Consider the following 23,073-nt stretch of genomic DNA (forward strand, 5'->3'; position numbering starts at 1 on the left):
GTTCTTAATAAAATTATGTAATATTCCAGTCATTTCGTACACAATGCCCAGTAATATCCATTGTTACAAGTCTGTATTTTTATAATTTATTTTACATGCACCTTTCTTAATAGTTAAGAGTGAAATTTTGCTACATTTATCTAATTTTGGGGCAGTATTACCAAGTCAAACTTTGTAGACAAATACTCCCCAGGTTGGTTTATTCAGATTGGTGGATGCCATTGTTAAGCAGCAAATCACTAATAGGAATCTGATGATACCTGATTATATCCTCACCTTCATGCCATGAAGTACTTTAAGGAAAGTAAATGCCATTCCTCCTCCAATTATCATTTCATCAACCTTGTCCAACAAATTCTCAATTAACTGAATCTTATCTGCTACCTTGGCTCTGAAATTACAATATAGTCAGGTGGTTTTGGCAATTAAAGTGCCCTAGAAATCATCCAACAAGGACCAGCATATTTATGTATGGAGACAATATCTATGTTGAAGCTTGAATCTTCCCCGGCATATTTATGTATGGAGACAATATCTATGTTGAAGCTTGAATCTTCCCCGTTACTTTCAGATAGCTGTCTCCAAACTAGAGGGTCATGATGACCCTGGATCGCTCACCTGTGTAATATGAGCTACATGTTTCAAATGTCAAACTGATGCTAAAATATTAAGAAAGTTAGTAGGTCACATTCATGGTCAATGAAATTCAGTTTTACGATCGATGTGCGAAACAGTACATGTCATCAAAATTTCAAGGCTGTATCTTAAAAAACAAGAAAGTACGTCAGCAGGTCAAGGTCACAGTCAGGTGACATCATATTACTAAGGGTCATCAGGTAATTATTATTAAACAGTCTTGGAAATAGGATCAGATAATTTTTTAAGTATTTTTTCCTATAAATAACTCATATAATAATTAAGTGACCCCGGGTCGGGGCCTCTTTTAACCCCAGGGGCATAATTTGAATAATTTTGGTAGAGGACTACTAGGCAATGCATCATACCAAATATCAAAAGCCTAGGTCGTGTGGTTTCAGACAAAAAGAGTTCTAAAGTTTTTTCCTATATAAGTCTATATAAAACATGGGACCCCCAGGGCAGGGCCTCTTTTCACCCCTGGGGTACAATTTGAACAATTTTAGTTGAAGACCATAAAACAATGCTACAAGCAAAATATCAAAGGCCTAAGTCTTGTGGTTTCAGACAAGAAGATTTTTAAACTTTTTTTCCTATATAAGTCTAGGTAAAACTTTGGACCCATGGTGCGGGGCCATATTTGACCCTAGGGGGATAATTTGAATAATCTTGGTAGAGGACCTCTAGATGATGCTACATACCAAATATCAAAACCCTAGGCCGTGTAATTTTGTACTAGAAGATTTTCTAAGTTTTCCCTATATAAGTCTATATAAACTATGTGACCCCTGGGGGCGGGGCCATATTTGACCCTAGGGGGATAATTTGAATATTCTTGGTAGAGGACCACTAGATGATGCTACACACCAGATATTAAAGCCCTAGGCCCTGTGGTTTTGGACAAGAAGATTTTTAAAGTTTTTCCTTTCAGTTGCCATGGCAACCAGGGTTCTGCATGGAATTCCATTCTTTGAAAAATTTTGAAAGGGGGCTACCAAAGGATCAATCCTGTGAAGTTTGGTGTAATTCTGCCCAGTGGTTTTCAAGAAGAAGATTTTTTTAGAAAATGTTGACGGACACATGACGGACATTGACCGGTCACAAAAGCTCACCATGAGCCTTTGGCTCAGGAGAGCTAAAACCAATATAACGTTTTATGTAAAACAGCCACCAGGATATCTTTGCAAAACCAGGATTTTGGCAAACTTCACTACCATTTCTGAGTGACTTATAAGCTTCTGTTTTTAGCTTGGATGGTAGTTTAGGGCCAAGGAGCAATAAATGATATAGTTTTGCATTATTATTAATTTCCTTATGTACAAAAAAATTGATTTAAATAATTTGGCCAATTGGATTTTTCCAATTTCCAATCGGATATATGGCGTCCGATTGGAATTTTTGAAAATCCAATCGGACATTTTTCCAATATTTTGACGGGCTGGATTTTTTTCCGGGCGGAAAACGATAATTTTTTTATAACAAATTTAAAGGCATATCTGTGTTACTTTTGTGTTTAACTATCTTTTTGTCTTGGTTGACATCCATACTATGGTAAATAAAAAAATCCCATTTAAAAAGCTGGAAAAAATCCGATTGGATATTTTCAGAAAAAAATTCAGATTTATTGTAAACACTTATAAACAGGATCAATGAACACCCTTAAACATAAGTAGTGAATAACGATGTTTTAGTCAGTTTAAAATGGTTTTAAAAAATCTAAATCCAATTGGATTTTTTTTCCAATTTTAGGAGTTGGAATTTTTCCAGCTTATAAAGTTGGAAATTTTTCCAGCTTTAAAAGTTGGATTTTTTTCCAGCTTTAAAAAGTTGGAAAAATATCCAGCTTAAAAAGAGACTTTTTTTCCAAATGTGAATGAGTGTGATCATTTTAAAGCTAAAATACTTCTTTTCTAAGCATTTTGAACTGCATTGATATAAATTTACTGACGTGTGAGCCATAGAATACGGTCTGTTATTTTGATACCTATCTATAAATTATTATGAGTTCCAATGAAATCTGAAACGTCAATATTTTTCTAATATAATGTTGACGTCCAAATAAATATCATATAGGGCGTGCGACGTCATTTGTGACACCAGTTTCATGTCTGCCATTGCGTTTAAAAGTTTTTATAAACAGAATTTATACCATTAAAATAAAAAATAATATACTTTTGTAAATGTAACAAAATGTTTGTATTGCATCTAGAAATGGGCACTCTATATTTCTCGGAATAATATTCCACCCATTACGTCGCCGAATATCTGAAGCATATTTCCAGCGTATTTTCTCAATTCTTATACAAATCTAATAACCAATAATTATTCCAATATAGAGACTAAATATAACTTTCTTCCGTTTTATGCTATAGCGCAACAATTGTTTATCATACTATATAAAGAAATAAATTTTGTTGTTGCGTTTCAACATGTGACATTTTTAGCCTGCCGAACGGATTTTGTTGTTTCTATGATAAAAAAGAGTGAAACACCAGTTTCAAGACACTAAATTTTGAGATATAAATGGTCCAGAATACAATCCTTGTGCGACCTGTACCTTATTATCTGCAAATGACTGGCCTAATACATATGTATATTTATTAAAGCGTGCGACCATTTTTTGTAACCATGCACTTTTTCCACAAATTTAAGCTAAACCTGGATGGATGGATGACCATTTCCATTTTATCTGAGTTCCGGTATCTTAGGTAAGATTTTAGACCAGACCATCTACATGAAGCTTCAAGCATTAGTTTATTTTACACAGTAATTACTCATACGCAGGAGTCCTTCATTCTATAATTATTATTAGTAACCATTTGAATATAAATGCCTTTACAGATCTACCTGTTGTAGTGAAAAAAAAAATCGTACTAGACCATAATACGAAACAGGCCCTGCCACTTAACTTAGCGCAGGTTTTAATTCACACAAAGCGATAACACGTATATTCGTCAAATCCTGACCATAGTATTTACAGAAATATGAGGAAATGGTCTTAATGTCAATCATTTTGTAGAATACTACTTAACTTAAATATTTCTTTAAGAAATTCACCGATTTGTACCTGAATGACAAGTCATGGACATAACCGAATTGTTTGTTTTTATTTCTTTATTCCATTTTGGCGCATTTAATTTCTCTAGAAACATTAATAAGATGTCAGTATCTACTCGGAAAGCAGGAGTGAAAAGGCTTTTTGCGGTTACGGTTGTATTAATAAAATCCGACCCGGCCGAAACCGCGGAAATAGCCGATTTCGATTGTACGGAACCCACCAGAAACTTACGGATGGAAGGCTTATATAATTACGAATGATATCGTGTCGATATCAAGTTACATTCTGTCACATATATATTTAGAAGTTAAAGTCATTTGTTTATCTTAATATTCATAGCTTTATAGTCACGTTCTCTTGTAGACCAATAGCCAAAGTTTCTAATTTAACTGGCATTTATCAAGATCAACGATTTTCACCTGCTTAAAAATTGTAGGACAGTTCTTATTTATATTTCCCCCACGCACCCACACACTCACCTGCCAGTTTGTGAAACAGTAGGACGAAAAACACATGCAGGCGACTGTACCGACACAGTAAAGGCCCCTTCGCCGTAGTACAAAACCCAGTGTCACACAGTAGTTGTGAAAGTAGTTCATAATGACGTAACATTAACTAGTCTGTCAAGTTCTGTGGAAAATGTCCAGCCACGTGTTATTTCATGTCTGCGCGTTACACAAAATGACATGTTGATTGCCGAGCTCCATTGGGTTTAATTGAAACACCTAAACTATCTCGTTATTTTAGGTATTTGCTTATGTCAAGTGAAATACCTCATTGAACATACGTTTCATCAATATTAAATACTTATCTTGTAGTTCTGTAATGATGAAGTAAATTACACATTTGCATTGACTAAGATGATGGTATAACCATTCGTAATTATTATTAGCCTTCCGTCCGTAAGTTGCCGGTGGTTTCCGTATACATATATAATCGGTATCGGTTATTTCGTTGTTTGTGTGCTGGGTCGGGCCGGGTTTTATTAACAAACCCCTTTTTCCTGGTCATAACCTCTGATTTTCCCTCCCTTCTTCTTCTTCTTCTTATTTAAGTTTAATAAGGGTCCATCCGCCCGTAAGGGCACAGTATAGCATGAAAGCTATGTGGAGTATAGACCCCCGGCATGTCACCAGGCATGCCGTTAAAGATACTTTTTGAAGCCAAAGTGGTGAGAATTTACCTCTACGCAATTTCCGTAGAGTATATGCCAAAGATAAGTAATTTTGATGCCGAAAATGAGTCACTGTCGCGGCCAATGAGACCTAAATGACAGCTCCCCTGTGGTAGCCAATAGACAATATCCAAGAAGGTGTGGCAAGCATCGCCCTTAAAAGGGCGGTTGAGGCCTCTGGTCCAAGGTGTCTCCCGTGGTGTCGCTGCCCCTCCCCACTCGCCCCTCACGTTGAGCGTGAAGTTTGAGCGGCTCGGGGTCTTCTCTGCATTGCCGTCTAAGTACTGGCAGGTCTTCTATCTGGTCAACACATCCGTGCCACGCAGAGTGTCCCGCGAAGATCTGTCGCAGCGTTCTGTTGTTGCTTGTCATCTATCGCCATGCAGGAGTTCCATCATTACCACCCGAGTTGAATGGAGCCGGGTGGCCGAAGCCTTTTTGTTAGATAAAACAACCGAAGTTGAGTAGTTTGGCTCCCCCGGGTAGAGTTGTTGAAAGTCTGCATGGCCCATCTCATCGTCCCAACCTTTGCAGGGCCACTCCCTCCGGAATTAGTCAGGACACCGACAGCTGTCTTGGCTCCACTTCTGTCGATGCCCTGTGCCTTCTCCGCGACGAGCACGCTCCGGAGGGCTGGAGAAGTGATTTTCCCTCCCTTCCCGCTAGTAGCTTTTATACCAGTTTATCAATACAAAAACACAAGTCTTATTTATCTTACTTTTTCCTCTTAATTTTCATTTTCTTATTTTAATAATTATATTTAACGAAGACACAAGACTTATATAAATAATAGATACAGTTTTCCAAAAAATAATTCAGATACATCATTGATTAATTACCTCCCTTTATTATTTTTAATAAGAGTTGTGTTGTAGAAACCTATAACTTTCTTTAAGTAGCGGATGGTTTTTTTTTTAAGTATAAAAGTATGTAACCCAAATTACGTCGATTGTATTGTTCACGTAAACGTCACTTCCGTGATTCCATATAAGGTTACTTATCATGTATTTGTTAGCCAGAATAACTGCAAAATATGTAATCTAAGAATTGTGCATGTGACTTGATAAAGGCACTGGGCCGAAACGTTGTCGCAGTTAGTGATAATAAAAGTTAAAAATACATAATTTCAAACGATATTTATTAAATATGTACTTCAGTACTGGTATATAACTTTATATACAGTCTTAATAAAGTTAACACAATAAAAAGGTTTGAAAATTAGCATAAATTAACTTTAAAAAGCAGTATCCGGAATTTCGTTGGAATAAAAGGTCTATACCCCCTATCATTGACAATCATCCAACTGAAAACGAAATGAATTTCCAAAGTGATGTCCGACACAAATTGCTTTCTTTTCAGCACTTTGATTTCTTTCATGCTTCTTTATTCTAGTGAAACTTTTTTTTTCTCGTTTGTATTGTTTAATCTGAGTCCATTTTTATTGGCCAGACCAGACATCTAAAATAAAAATTTGAAATTTTGCAAATCAAAAGGAAAATATCTTCATTTACGACATACACTGCCCGCTGCACTCACATAAAGCCATCACAAATACTCCGCGCGAAGAATTATTCAAGTTAAACTAATGGGAAATTTGCATTGGACGTTTATGTGAGGTATAATTAAGAAATGAAATGATTTGTTTCGGTGTTCATGCGAAATGAACGACAGAATAGGATCGGCAAATCCATGAATCGCGCTCATGTTTAATTTGCGGATCCTATTCTGTCGTTCATTTCGCATGAACACCGAAAAAAAAAATAGTTTCATTTCTTATATTTACATTATATTTCCTTTCCATTTGTGAACTATATAATATTATGAATTGCATATAATTTGTTAGCATTTAGCATAAAAATCAGCTTCCTGGCCATTTTGTTCAGCGGACGGAACAACTGCGACGTCATCTAAGGAACGTTCTCCTGACTATACGCGGACGTCGTCAAAACAGCAATCAGTTTATCACTAAGCAGCGATGACGTAACTTTCGCGCCTTTCCTTTTGCTGTTCATACGAAATGAACGTCAAAAGTTTCAATGGAAAAGAATAGGGCGAATGTAAATATTAATATATATTTGTGAATATGCATACTAGTAATACTTAGTCACCATACCAGTGTATATACAATTTTGCAAAAAGAACTATACCCTTTTACTACGATATTGTTATTTATATACATTCTTTCTTTATGATACTTTTGAGGCTTTTTAAATGTGATAAAAGTTGAAAAATAAATTAATAAAGTGCATATCCTTTCCGCTATGGTGACGTAACATAGTAAAACATATTAGCGTCTGATGACCCTTTTACGCTTCTGTAGAATCAGTATTTATTACTTGAAAATATTTATAAAATTTCTAGGTCTGCAGTTCAAATACGGAAATACCTTACAACCGGGGCATATATAGAGAATATTAGGTTACTGTCTTTCTTAATTTAAGTTTATCCACCCAAGGCTTGCCGAGGGGGATAAACCTTTCGCAGACGAGGTTTGATAAACTTAAGTTAAGAAAGTCAGTAACCTGATATTCTATTTATCCTGCAGTCAATAAAATTTGTGTATAACATATACTTAATTTCAAGATGTTTTTTTCTATACAAAAATAATCCAGAATTTCACTCACTTGTGAATTCCTACGCCCTTCAAGTTCAACCCCCTTGTCTGTGATCCAGTTACACACGATTCCTTACAATAAAACATTATTTCATGCCTCATACTTTGCCTTATGAAGTTCTGTGTATTATAAATCATCGGTGCTAACAGGGCATTCGCGTACAAAACAAGCAGAATGGTTTTGACTCGGATAAAATACAGCCGAAAACCACGACGCTTGAAATGAATTCAAATGCCCGCAGTCTTAAATTTACTCCAGTTTCGTACAAGACAATGTGAGATAATGAAATTCCTTCCACCATGAATGGTTTAGATCCGATAATTACAATAAGCGACTGCTTAAATCTGGTTATTTGTGTAAATTTCTAACTAAAAATGAGTGAACAAAGCCATGGTCGATTCACACAGTCTTTAAAAAACCGTCACAGTACCATTCCGTACGGAGGTTTACTAGGATAGAGTGAACCAATTTTAAATTTTTTTTTACCGTGGCCGTCCTCATTAAATGATGAAATGTTTGAGCTTCGAACACAGCCCAGTTTACATCGCCTATAGCACATATACTTGAAAAAGTAGTCCGTCAGTTGCATTGACGGTATAGTAAACCTGCATTGACTGTGTAAAGCTCAAGTTTACACGGCAGACAGATATCGGCCTTGAAAATGCATAGTGGTAGGATAAAATGACACTTTCAGACAGCATAAGAAATGACCTTTGAACGATTTGACGAAGTTTAAAAAATCTCCATGAAACCTTACTCCGTGACTGTTTGTGGTTTTGTCCGAGTTCAGATATTTTTTCGTAGATGTAAAGCTGATATGTCGACAGTCGTGCTTATAAGCCCAGGTGTTTTTTACGGTGTTCCGTTAGGGCCAGCGCCAGCTCCCTGTGAACTCTAGTATATATAGAAATATACCAGCATTTTATAATTTGAAATCCTACTTTCACTTTCACATGCCAAGGTACGACGGCACGATGGTGAAGCGCGACAGTACGATGGTGATAACACAACAGTACGATGGCGAAGCGCGACAGTACGATGATAGTTTTTAGGTAACTAATGTGAACACATTACCAAGACAACACATTCTTTCTAGTTTCAACTTTTATCTCTTCATCAGAAATCAAGACAGTCCAACATTTTATTTATAAGACTATCTTGTCAAGTCTTGATATTCGGCACGGCCCTCTGCACCGCCCGCGCCCGTTCGATCAAACAGGATAGTAGAAACTACGGTGTTCCTTTTGAACAATCGTGACTTTTTATTTTATACTAAACCGCGATGCACGATGGTATGATGGTGCGATGGCACGATGATGAAACAACGATGGTACGATGGTGAAAACGCGATAACGCGATGATTTAATCGCGATGGTACGATGGTGAAATGTCGATGTATTATCGTGTTTTCATCATCGTACCATCATGTTTTCACCATCGCACAATCGTACCATCGCGTTTTCACTATCGTGCCATCGCGTTATTATCATCGTACCATCGTGGTTTCACCATCGTACCATCGCGTTTTCAACATCGTACCATCGCCTTCTGGTTAGAAATGCGTAGTCCCGTACACTTGTATTTTTGTCAACAATAGATGAATGTATCTCAATGTATTTTGTGAGAAGAAATTTACCATTTAGATTCTGCTGTTTTGCAAAATATTTTACAGAATGTTCAGTGCTCAGTTCATTAAAACTATAAAATCTTCAAGGCCACGTTCTTTATATTTTATGTATGCATGAAATTAACTAAAAAACTTGGTGTAATAGTCACATGGTATTATTCAAACTCAGCTTATTCTTGTAAGGATGTAGAAGGTACATAGTGTAATGTGAAAATGAGATTGCATCAAGCCTGTATTTTACTGACACATATACTGTACCACTGCGCATGCCCACCGGAAGGTGATGGTACGATGGTGAAAATGCGATGGTGCGATGGTGAAAATGCGTAGTACGATGGTGAAAACGCGATGACACGAGGGTGAAAGCGCGATGCTACGATGATGAAAACGCGATGGTACGACGATCTACGATGGTGAAAACGCGATGGTACGATGATGAACACGCGATATTACATCGACATTTCACCATCGTACCATCGCGATTTCATCATCATGTCATCGCGTTTTCACCATCGTACCATCGTTGTTTTATCATCGTGCCATCGCGCCATCGCGTTTTGGTAATCGTACCATCGTGCATCGCGGTTTAGTATTAAAGGCCTAGATATTGGCAGTGGGCCAAGGGATTTCTGTCTTCACCAGCACAGTTGGGGGCTAATGACCATCACAGTATGGTTCCAATCAACAAGGGTCAATGTTTATTGGAAAGTCAGTCTACCTTACAAGTGTATCAATTAGTGAGAAGGGAAAACAGTGTAATTTATCTTAAATTGATATATAATTGATAACTTTTAAAGTTAAACTACATTTTTTTTGGCATTTCTATGTAAAGAAAAATATTTGTTGAACAAACACAATAATAAGATAATCAGAAACTTATTTTCACAATAATGAAATAATGATAAACTTACTTAAAGAAATATGCAAATTTTTATTTTTTCAAAGTCTGTCTGGAGAATTGTGATATTTCAGAAAATTGTGACTTTCACTCATTTAACGCTTGCAGAATACTGTAAATAACATTTGTCTAAAAATTGAACAGTATGTGCATTTCAAAGTTACAAAGCAAAGCATGAAAAAAGTCACTTTTGGCAACATAGTGAAAATGAAAATTCAGTATAGATGGAACACAATAATTTTAAGTTCAAATAATGTTGATTACATGAATACAGGAAACCCAGTTTCCAATAAGAAAAATATTGTTTGTCAGCACAAAGAACTCCTGAAGTTTTCACTATACTTGTGTTTTATTATCATTATTATTTTCAATATTATTACTGTATCTTTAATTATCCTTTATGCAATATAATAATAATAACAATAATAATAATTATTATTATTATGATTATTTTATTATTATTATTATCCTTATTATAACATTAAAGTAATACTTATTATCATCTATATAATATCAAAATAGTAATTAATATTATTATCCTTCAACATTCACTGAAGAAAAATTAATTTCTTTCAACTCCATTGCACACATCTTCATGATCTAGTTGGGGTCCCTGCTGTGCTAATTGCCCTCTAATCAGTTACGGTTACATAATCACTGATAAGCAGCAGATAAGATGGAGTTGTATATTGGATTTGGGGGGGGACACTTATATAGTAGTGAATCTAGGCCTTTAAATAAAAAGTCACGATTGTCCTAACAGAACACCGTGAGAAACGGACAACAGCGTTAGTTTTTGGAATTCGTCAATGTACAAACTTAAATTTAATGCAGACTGGACATTATCAAATGTCGTTTATGTCGCAGTATCGGCATTTCAGTCTTTTATCAACTGTGTTATGAAATCAGGCTAGAATTTCACCGGTTAAATATCGTGCATTTTACTTGCGATGAATTAAGTACCGACACTGTAATTTTAATATATACCAACCTGTTTACAAAATTTCTGCAGCTTTAATGTCATGATTGTATATTATCATTTCCTGTTTATATTCTGACTTTAAATTATAATTGATATTTTATGATAAAATATAATTTATATAAGCTCTAATATTTTTTATTTGAATAATTTATTTCTATTTTATTAGCTCCCTTTATTGTTGTTTAGTTTTTTTAATGATTTTCGATCGTAGCCTATTGTCATTTTTTTCTATTATATTATGACCTTCATACAAATAACACATTTAAACTATTGAATATGTCCTCCCAGTCATAGTTATTGACTGTTGGAAGTACCATGTAGATGTAGATGTTCGATTTTACCACTGACAGCTAGAAATTAGCAATCTTTAGACTATGTACGGATATGCAGCTCGTAAATAAAATACACCGAAAACATTGAAAATGTGATATTTTTGTTTTGCAATAAATTTGTCATTTTTATCAAATTCTAATCAAAGTAGCCCATTTCCAACTTTGCATTCCAGGATTCAGATATTTTTTATTAGAGAAACAAATTAACGAAAAAAGCATCATCGTCGAGGCAATGTAGCGTAGAGAGTAGATGTAGGCTATATTAGACTGGCTGCCCGTCCCTATGTTTGTTCTTATTATCATTTATCTGTTTTCTTCATTAAGAGGGAAAGTAACTCCAGCAGGTTGTTTCTACATTGATATTTTTATTGCCCCTGGCTCCAAACAGATAAAATTATGCTATTTTAGAGGCTTAAAATTTTCTTATAAAATGTTTTCAGTATTATATAAAACAATAGCCATGCAGCCAGGGGCCAGGCATGTGTACTTGTACGAAAGGGGGTAATCCTGGACAGGTTTAAATATTACAAATGTTAATGACGGCGTCGGTGCATTTTGGGACTAGATTCAGAGCACCCACTATTACATTTTACTCGTCAACACTATTTTCCATCGTTAGTCTGGTCTGGACACGTTCGACGAAATGATTGCGTTTACTTATTTAAAAAGATTTGCCTAGCTTTCTCTTATTTTCGTAACACGTCAGACTTACTGAAAATATCAGATATAAAGAAATATGCAAAAAGAATTCCCGTCGGATTGGCAGCGCTGTATTTCATATAAGCTGAAAACAACAAAACTGGTAAAATTATTAAAACACAAAATAAATAAATAAAAAATTTGTATTTTAAATGTAAGATCAAAACATCTTTATCCGAGTGAACAGCATATCAAAATAATTTCGCAAGGGAATACGGACGACCCCCCCCCCCCCCCCCCCCCACTTCCTCAAACAACCCCCAACCCCCACGCCTGCCGACCCTCGCAATTTGAGCGCCTTTAATTTTTTAATTGTATCTAAATTTTCATTTCATTCCGTTTAAAAATCTATGTTGATCATATTATTTTTTTAGGTTTACAATAATCTTTTTCAGAGATTTTTTTGAACAGAATCAAAGCGGAGATTTTGCACGTCTTGATAAAATTGTACATGCCATGGGATTTTGTCCGAGGGGGGAGGGGGGTGGAAACAGTCATTCTTTCGCGAATGGCAATAGTGAACAAACTCGATGAATGTAATTTTGGACACCGAAGGTTATTTACTTTCTCTATAGACTGTAAAATCCGATGATTTTTTTTTTAGATACGAAATTATAGTGATCACAACGAGTTTGTTAATGATTATCATGTTGTTTTTTTTTCGCCGTATGTGTAGCTAAATGCACCAAAATTTTTTTGAAAAAAAAAATAAAAATAAAAATAAATAAAAGATCAAAATACGTTTAGATACATTTCTGAATATTCAGAAACCGATTTGCGAAAATATTGAAAATTGCTAGATTACTGGATCAATTAAAATGCAAACATAAATGTAACTGTTGATTTTTTACACGACGACAAGACTGTCTTCTTTCGCAGTAGGTGGTAAGATAAGATAGATCTTCGTAGAACACCGACAATCTGTCACCGGAAATTCTACGTGGCTGGAGGCGGTAAAATTCTTTTTTAGTTAGTCCTAGGGCATGTCATGCCGAGAGTATAGAGGGCAATAAGTTATTCTTGTCTAACCGTTTCATGTTAAGATGCATGATTTCGAATCCTTTGAAACTTCCGCAAAACCAAGTGCATATGTCAGTGAAAAGTTGTTTTAGTAAAAGCGAGAAAAACGTTTTGGAATGTGTTACAGAAATGTATGGCTTTTCTTAAAAGAATCATATAAACTTTATATAACCTGGTGTTTCTCAATAATGTAAATATGTAAACATAAATTAATACATTACTTAGTTCGCTAGCTAATTAAAGAAGAAAGATAGAGAGATAAATCTCACTCGATCTTTAATTTGCCTATGTATAGTAATTGGGAAAATAATTATGAGTTTGTTAAAGTGTCATGTATTATACGCGTTAATTGATATTGCTCGTAGTAATTTGTTATCTAATATTTTAACATTTAGCCTTCTGGACGTAAGTGATTCTACATTTGCCCCCAATGCAGATCAAGATCTGCCTGCACATCCATGCAGTTTGTTCATAAATCTGCACTGTTCGTCTTTCAGTCAGTATCTTTTATTAAGCACTATGTTACATCATTTTATGACTTCACGTTTCGTTGCTAAATGGTCAATTTAATTAATTATTAATCAGGGTGCCAAGATTTGTTCTAATCTAACCGTATTAAAGTTTGGCTGATATAAAAGAAAAATAAGGGATGAGGGTTTCTGAAATATGAAAATTCTTCATGTTTAAAGTTTAATCTTATTACATCAAACTTCTTTTAGCTTATACATGGGTTTTAAATATATAATGACAACTTTTAAAATGAATCACAGGGCAATAGTTTTGACAACAAACTTGACCTTTTAGTAAGTGTATAGTATTTCAAAATTCTAATAAATACTTTAAACGCTATAAAGCCCATGAACTGTGTGCATCTCTTCATGTTATCATTTAAATTAAATTAAAGACCTTAAATAAATTTTTTAATATCATATTGATTCATCTTGGTATTATCAGGAAGGTCTAATACGTATCAATTGTTCCAAGTATTATCATGTGAATGAAGAATGATGTGAAAACACGAACAAATTAACAGTAGTTTTTCATTTACCATGATTCATATCTTCAAAGTAAACAGCATAATAACGATTTAAGTGAATATAAAAAATTCTTCTAAGTGTGACAGATCATGAAACTAACATTATCGCATACCAGAGGTCTACCATAGTTCATCGGGATTTTTACGAACCTCTGATGGATGGAAATGGAAAGTTAGGGGGAAAAGAGCGAGAAGGACGCTTATTTTTATGCTTATTATGTTCCAGCTATTCCAAACCCGTTATGAAATCATTTCCCAAACTAACAATATGAGACCGATGATGACCCTATCTGCAAAATCACCTCCAAACTTATCTGCTTCTTATCAGCGATTATGTAATTGTAATTAACAGAAGTGCAATTAGCACAGCAGGGAGTCCCGCTAGACCATGAAAAGTGTGTGCAATGGAATAGGGAGTAATTAATTTTCCTTCAGTGAATGTAGAAGGAATAAATGATGATAAATACATAATAATATAAAATAATGATTTATGAAAATAATACGAATAATACGAATAAACTAAAGGTAAGGTGAAAACCCGATCATCCGGTTTTATTGACATATAATACCTGAAATTATCCTAATAATGAAAACGGTATTACCAGTTAAAGTTATCATTTATATACATTTTATTGCAAAAAAAAGGTAAATGATAAATGTCATAAACATGCAGTCTTTGTTACAAGAATTTAACATAATGAGATAGAATCAACAATATCTATATATGGATTTTTTGTTTCATAAAGTAATGCTCCATTTTATAATACTAAAATGCACACGGCTTGTTCTGTCTAAAATGTAAATATTATATTATTCTGAAAGCAGTAAAACAATTAGGGTTGTAAATGTCACGTTTCTTTTCAAAATTCAATTTCAGTTTGCGCACATCTCAAGCAAATGATCAACCATGAGATTATGATATACATTCAATCCCAATAAAATTGACAAGACTGAATTGAATTTATTTTCAATAATTATAACACAGACACCAGAAAACACTCGAGACATTCTCAACATGCTTTTCTTACTAAATGAATGGGCACATTTGTAATGATCTTTTAAAAAAGTAAATTAAAAAGGTATGGTATCGAAACACAATTTATCCTTTTTTACTTGATAATATCATAACATTCATTATTAAATCAATGAAATGTAATAAAACTTTTGAAACAAATAAAGCACATATTTTATATATTCGAGATCCGTCCATAAATCATATTTCACTTTTATTTTGTAAACAGTTAGCTTGCATAAAACTGACCGGTTGCCAAACGCCCGATCGCTCCACCTCTTTGATCACGTGGTCTGGAAATGCGAAGTCACCCTACCGTGGTCACTGGACCAAAACTGCTGCTAACCTGTCATTGGACCAAAACTAAAAAGGCGGGCACTGACTCCCGTCATCTAATGAGAGTCTTGAAATTGTCACAGTAGGCGTAATTAACAGTAATTGTATTTTATTACTTTGTGCATGATTTATCAGATACGGCAGAATTTGATATTTCTAGTTTTCAATAATTTTGATATATATTTATACAAGCCTCTCGCAAGTGACCTCGGGACGGATATTTGGACCCGATTCGTAAACATATTATCATTATTATTGTTGTTGTTGTTTTCATTGTTGTTTATGTCGTTTATGTTAACTTAACTTCCGTGATTGTGTTTCAGTTTCACCAGTATATAAGATAATTTTTAGCCAAAATCTGGAGGTCAGTGCCTTTAATATGACGTTCTGGTACCTTTACACCTTTACAGTTTGGACGAGTCGTATATATGATAAGATCTGAGAAATGCGCCACCCCCACTCTTAATAATTAGAATGATAAAATCTCTTTAAAATTCAAAACCAATTTATAAAATTATTATTTTTACGACTGAGACCTTCAATAAACTCGAGGTCCACAATTTTTACCGTTTTTACATAAGGTTTATTCATTACATGCTCGCCTTTCATTGTGAGCCGGACTTTGTGTCAAGTTAGAATTTTGCTGATAAGACATAATTACTAAAATATACACTTTCAGAAACAAAAAAGAAATATCTTGACACCAGGCCCGGCACATAATTATGGTATTTCCACTTTTCTTCGCAATTTTGGTCGTACTTTCCTTTCAGAGAAGCTCATCAATCAGATACACGGGAGTTTGTTTTAATCATGAGGGTGATAACTTAAAGTTGCTTTTTGTAAAAAAAATTTAATGTTTAGATCCAAGTTTAATGCAAACGTGAATCTGAAAGTATACATTCTGCTGATCAGTTACATGTTTTACTGGAGAACAAACTGTAGATCTATCAACGTTGATTTTGTTCAAGTGGAATTTTTAAAAAATAATGTTAAATTAGACCTTTGTTTAGAGAGTTCATTGTTGTTGTTTACATAAGTATAACTGATGTGCAACGCAACTTGTAAACAGTTGATTTATGTAACACTTATGACCCTCTGTGACGCAATCGGTACGCACAACGGTTCATAATATTCTTTTTTGTTTGGTGTCAGTGGATGCGAGATCGACTCCTGACAAATCCCGTAAACTCTTGTTCTGTCAATGACGGCAGAACGTACTATTTTGATGATGAACATTTTTAATGGTTGATTTTCAAACCATATTTAGAATTTTTAGCCAGCGTTCAAATATTTTAAACCATTTGTCCGCGTTATTTCTATATTAAATTAGAACCAAATCAAATTATACATTTACTGTATGTCCGTAATAAGTTATAAACATGTGTTTTTGTACTTCTTTTATTTAACGTAGATGTTCACGTATGAAAAAGCGTAAGTCAACAACTCCGAACCCAAATACAGAGAATTTTTAAGAGCTGTCAACTTCTGATCCAATCAATCATCCCTTCAGCTGTCTAGTTGTGTGGCAGCAAAATGCCCCTGATGAGAGATTTCGTGTAAGCACAAAATTACTCGGTACTTAACGTAATATTCGATAAGTGCTTATCTTTGAACTTTTGAATCAATGTTATGTAATGTTTCATATTTCACAAACATAAATTGAAGTATGGTTTTGGCTCAGAGATATTTTCACATCAGTTTTAAAATACCCCCTTTCAATCGTAGGCCTACGTATAAATAAACTCAACCCGTTTAGGGTTAAAGTAGCAATATTTACATTCGCCCGATTCTTTTTCTAATGAAAAAGTTGGTATCTACAATTATCTACATTGATTACTTGTATGCCAAAATGACGACTAGGTTACACGATCGAACCAAAATGTACTGGAGGGCTTTTAATACACCCCACAAAACCAAAAAAATAAAAAATAAAAAAAAAATGTAATTTAACATTCTCAGTATGGTATTGAGGACCAATTACACACAAACTACATACTGTTGTAATCTAAAACCATAAAAGAATATACATGTGAATCATATAATAGTATCTCGGCGCCTTCCTTGCTTTGGCACTGCTACCTTGTTTGTATGGAATCACGGAGGTGACGTCAACGTAAACAAAAGGCTTACAATCGACGTACACCCGCCAAAATATGTGTACATACTTTCTATTTAAAAAGAACCGCGCCACTTACAGAAAGCTAAAGGTTTCCACGAGTGAGAAAAAATTCAAAAATTAAATAAAGGGAGGTAATAAATCAATGATGTATATTGATTATTTATTTGACCTAATTCAATTTATTTGGAAACATCTTAAATGTTATTAAATATAATAATTATAATAGGAAAAGCAAAAGTTACAGGAAAAAGTAAGATAAAAGAAACCTGTATGCTTGTGTTGGTAAAACTGGTATAAAAAATGTTTATTAAAAACTATTCTTTCTATAAATAATACTAGCGTTAAAAACTCTTACCATGTTACGGAGAGGATGACAACTTTAATTCTGCGGCAGCTTAAAATTGTTCAACGCTTAATACAATAGCATCAAATATTTTTTATGCAAATAAGGATTGCTTAATATTAACAAGAGGACCATGATGGTCCTGAATCGCTCACCTATCCCCACATGACCCAGTGTTGAACTGAGTATGACGTCATTATTTCTATTATTTGACATAGTGACCTAGTTTTTGAGCACATGTGACCTAGATATCATCAAGATAAAAAATTCTGACCAATTTTCATGAAGATCCATTGAAAAATATGGCCTCTAGAGAGGTCACAAGGTTTTTCTATTATTTGACCTAATGGCCTAGTTTTTGAAGGCACGTGACCCACTTTTAAACTTGATCTAGATATCATCAAGGTGAACATTCTCACCAATTTTCATGAAGATCTCGTGAAAAATATGGCCTCTAGAGAGTCACAAGGTTTTTTCTATTTTTCGACCTACTGACCTAGTTTTTGACCGCACATGACCCAGTTACAAACCGATCTAGATAATCATCAAGCTGAACATTCTCACCAATTTTCATGAAGATCCGTTGAGAAATATGGCCTCTAGAGAGGTCACAAGGTTTTTTTCTATTTTAGAACCTACTGACCTAGTTTTTTAACCCCACGTGACCCAGTTTCGAACTTGACCTAGATATCTTCAAGGTAAACACTGACCAATTTTCATGAAGATCCATTGAAAAATATCGCCTCTAGAGAGGTCACAAGGTTTTCCTATTTTTAGATCTACTGACCTAGTTTTTGACCGCACGTGACCCAGTTTCAAACTTGACCTAGATATCATCAAGATGAACATTCTGACCAATTTTCATGAAGATCCATTGATAAATATGGCCTCTAGAGAGGTCACAAGGTTTTTCTATTTTAGAACTACTGACCTAGTTTTTAACCCCACATGACCCAGTTTCGAACTTGATCTAGATATCATCAAGGTGAACATTCTGACCAATATCATGAAGATCTCATGAAAAATATGGCCTCTAGAGAGGTCACAAGGTTTTTCTATTTTTAGATCTACTGACCTAGTTTTTAACCCCACGTGCCCCAGTTTCGAACTTGACCTAGATATCATCAAGGTGAACATTCTGACCAATTTTCATGAAGATCCATTGAGAAATATGGCCTCTAGAGAGGTCACAAGGTTTTTCTATTTTTAAAGACCTAATGACCTAGTTTTTGACCCTACGTGACCCAGTTTTCGAACTTGACCTAGATATCATCAAGGTAAACATTCTGACCAATATTCATGAAGATCTCATGAAAAATATGGCCTCTAGAGAGGTCACAAGGTTTTTCTATTTTTAGACCTACTGACCTAGTTTTTAAACCCCACGTGACCCAGTTTCAAACTTGACCTAGATAATCATCAAGGTGAACATTCTGACCAATTTTCATGAAGATCTTATGAAATATATGGCCTCTAGAGAGGTCACAAGGTTTTTCTATTTTTAGATCTACTGACCTAGTTTTTTAACCCCACAGACCCCATTTTTCGAACTGACCTAGATATCTTCAAGGTAAACACTCTGCCCAAATTTTTTCATGAAGATCCATTGAAAAATATCGCCTCTAGAGAGGTCACAAGGTTTTCCTATTTTTAGATCTACTGACCAAAGTTTTTGACCGGCACGTGACCCAGTTTCAAACTTGACCTAGATATCATCAAGGTGAACATTCTCACCAATTTTCATGAAGATCCATTGATAAATATGGCCTCTAGAGAGGTCACAAGGTTTTTCTATTTTTAGACCTACTGACCTAGTTTTTGACCCCACATGACCCAGTTTCGAACTTGACCTAGATATCATCAAGGTGAACATTCTGACCAATATTCATGAAGATCTCATGAAAAATATGGCCTCTAGAGAGGTCACAAGGTTTTTCTATTTTTAGATCTACTGACCTAGTTTTTAACCCCATGTGACCCAGTTTCGAACTTGACCTAGATATCATCAAGGTGAACATTCTGACCAATTTTCATGAAGATCCATTGAGAAATATGGCCTCTAGAGAGGTCACAAGGTTTTTCTATTTTTAGACCTAATGACCTAGTTTTTGACCCTACGTGACCCAGTTTCGAACTTGACCTAGATATCATCAAGGTAAACATCTGACCAATATTCATGAAGATCTCATGAAAATATGGCCTCTAGAGAGGTCACAAGGTTTTCTATTTTTAGACCTACTGACCTAGTTTTTGAACCCACGTGACCCAGTTTCGAACTTGACCTAGATATCATCAAGTTGAACATTCTGACCAATTTTCATGAAGATCTTATGAAATATATGGCCTCTAGAGAGGTCACAAGGTTTTTCTATTTTTAGACCTACTGACCTAGTTTTTGATGGCACGTGACCCAGTTTCGAACTTGACCTAGATATCATCAAGATGAACATTCTGACCAACTTTCATAAAGATCCCATGAAAAATGTGACCTCTAGAGTGGTCACAAGCAAAAGTTTACGGACGCACGGACGCACGGACGCACGGACGCACGGACGGACGACGGACGACGGACACCGCGCGATCACAAAAGCTCACCTTGTCACTTTGTGACAGGTGAGCTAAAAACATGGAAACAAATCTTTAGTGTATGTGGACAACAAAGACGATACGAATGTTACCGTCTCGGGGATTTTAATCACCGGCGCTTTGCGCCGTGGGTAAATCTGTTATGACACTAAATGTAAACTACTGTTTCGAGCGAAGTTTCATTTTCTTTTGAGTGGCGAATAGTTTCTTTGTAAGCGGGTATATATAAAAGATAAATACCCATGCATATCGCCAGTATGAATATTGAAATATTCTAAGCAAATAGAATAATTCCACAATGATAGAATATATTTGCCTACTCTAATTTCCGCTCCATAGTTCTGTCGCCTAGTGTGAAATGTTAACATAACTTTAGAATCATAACCATATTTCATAAGAAACTTGGGGCCATCAAACTATTCATATCAATATTAAAGCGATGACCACTAGAAAATCAGGGGCGAGGCTGTCAGAAAAGTAAATAAACGATTATGTACTCCGGTTGCAACATTCATCTTAATAAACATATTAGTATTCTTGTCTCAGTCAGGAAATATTCTAAAATCTCATAAGACATTTTACTCGCTTTTCTCTCAATGAATATTGCAGTACTTTTAAAAGATGCACAACTGCCCCCCTACCAAAGGGTCATTTTTGCAAAAAATTTTATAACCCTGGCAACAAGTAAGAAAAATCCTAAAATTTTAAAAAACTTTTTAAAATAAATACAAGTATTTTTTTTTTAATCCATATCCTACACATTAAATGAAAGACAATTTTTTAAAATTTTTTGGCGTTTTTTTCAGCAAGGATATCCAATATATTATGGGTGGGTTTCCCCGGCATTTAAAAAATTTTCCCCCTTTAAAAACAAACTGCCCTTTTTTTTTGTGCTAAGCGCTAACCCGTTTTAAAAATTTGTGTTTTGGCTTTAAACGGGTTGTTTCACATATGCCTTTTTTTCCTTTTAAAAACCCTGTTAATGCCTTTTTATTTGAAATATGATACTGTTTTTGGGAAGAAAGAAAAAAATTTTTGGTTGACAGATTGCAAAAAATTTAAAGGGTTTCCCGCAAATTTATTGAAAAAATTTATTAGATTCATGTTTCCACCGGGGTTTTCAAAATTAAATGAAAAAAAAAAGGGGAAAAACCCGGAGTCGACGAAACCCTGCCGGCTCCTCTTTTTTTCTAGTAGCCGAAACTTCAAACCAATTTTTGAATTTTAAAACCAGAACTACCACCAGAAATTTTTTTTAAATTTTTCCCGTTTTTTTCAAGCCCCTTTGAGCGCTATCCGTCTTCCGTCCGCCCTTTCCCACCGTGAATAACTGTCTTTTTCATTTCCCTTTTTTCTGTTCTCATAAAAATCAAATAAACCAGGGTTTTAAAAATTTTTCAACACCCAATTTTTTTAACAACAACGAATAACCCCCCAAATTAGTTAAATATTACCAAAGTCTCATAGGCATGGCACATCGGGATTTTAAACCACCCGAGGAAAAATCTAAACTTATTTAAGGGCCACTGTTGGTTCTGCAAGCCTTTTAATTCCCTACGTTCCTGCCCTTGACAAATATTTTCTTCCGGGCTGAATTTTTCGTTAAAACATTTTCCCCAATTAAAAATGTGTCCATTCCCTTTTTGAGAAACCCCCTAAAAATTGGTCAAAAACGTATCCCTTTACTAGTCGTGTACTTTTCTATTTACATCGAAAAGGCCCACTATTTAAACGTCCCCCCCCGGGAGTGCACCGGCTTTTTTAGAAAAGGGGTTTTTTTTCCTGGGGAAAGACAAAAATATCAACCCCTGGCAGGGTTCTTGGACCAAAGGTATATTTTTCCCCATGGGGTAAAACAAAAATTTACATCATCAGCTTTTTAATTAAAATTAAATTTTAAAAAAAGCCCATAAAAACCCTAAGGGTACGGAATCCTTTTAGTCCCCCACTGAATGTCATGTGTCCCGCCCTTTGAGGGCAGCCCGCACGACACGGGGTCGCCGCCCGGACGACAATGTGCAACGACACACGATTTTTTTAACATTTGAATCCCCCAAAATTGTCGCGCTAGGTTTTGGGAAAAAAAAAATATTGTGGGCAAAAATGTGTCTTTGTTCATTTTTCAAAGTGCATTTGTTTTGGGCGTAAAAATGTCCCCGTGTCGTTTCGACACCCCGACTTTCAACGCAATGTCGCGGTATTTTTGAAAGGTCGAGGAAATTTTATTTAGGGTGACACATGACAATAAAAACCGCGACACACAACACACGCACGACTTTTGCAACTTGACGGTCAAATTTTAAAACGACACACAGCTTTTTTTAACATTTAAAAATTTGCCCTTTGTCCCCTTAAAAGGTTTTGACAAAAAATTTTGGCAGTAAAAATTGGGGTGCCGTTGTTCTTTGTCGGGGTTCTGTTTTGTTTCGTTTAAAAAGTTGTGTGTCAGGGTCGTGGGGTCCTTTTGATTGCCCGTGTGTCACCCAAAAAACATGACACACGAAAATTCAACGAGACACACACAATGAAACAACGAAACTCCGACATCATAATCCGCAAATGTGGGAAAAATTGTACTGCGACTTAAATTGCTTAACCAT

General features: G+C 35.1%; 1 protein-coding gene across 4 annotated transcripts in view; it reads right to left on the reverse strand.

The window, feature by feature from the left end:
* Positions 1-23,073, reverse strand: part of LOC123557395 (probable phosphoglycerate kinase) — a 320,014-nt gene that overhangs the window by 121,589 nt on the left and 175,352 nt on the right. For all 4 annotated transcript variants that reach the window (XR_008371027.1, XM_045348838.2, XM_045348839.2 and 1 more), the window contains exon 7: positions 277-391. Coding sequence is in view for 3 of the 4 variants with exons in the window: in XM_045348838.2 (XP_045204773.1) it covers positions 277-391 (115 nt within the window). In the remaining variant the exon portion in view is untranslated. The remainder of the gene's footprint in view (positions 1-276; positions 392-23,073) is intronic.

The sequence above is a fragment of the Mercenaria mercenaria genome, chromosome 5 (genome assembly GCF_021730395.1).
Source record: "Mercenaria mercenaria strain notata chromosome 5, MADL_Memer_1, whole genome shotgun sequence".
Classification (NCBI taxonomy): Eukaryota; Metazoa; Mollusca; class Bivalvia; order Venerida; family Veneridae; genus Mercenaria; species Mercenaria mercenaria.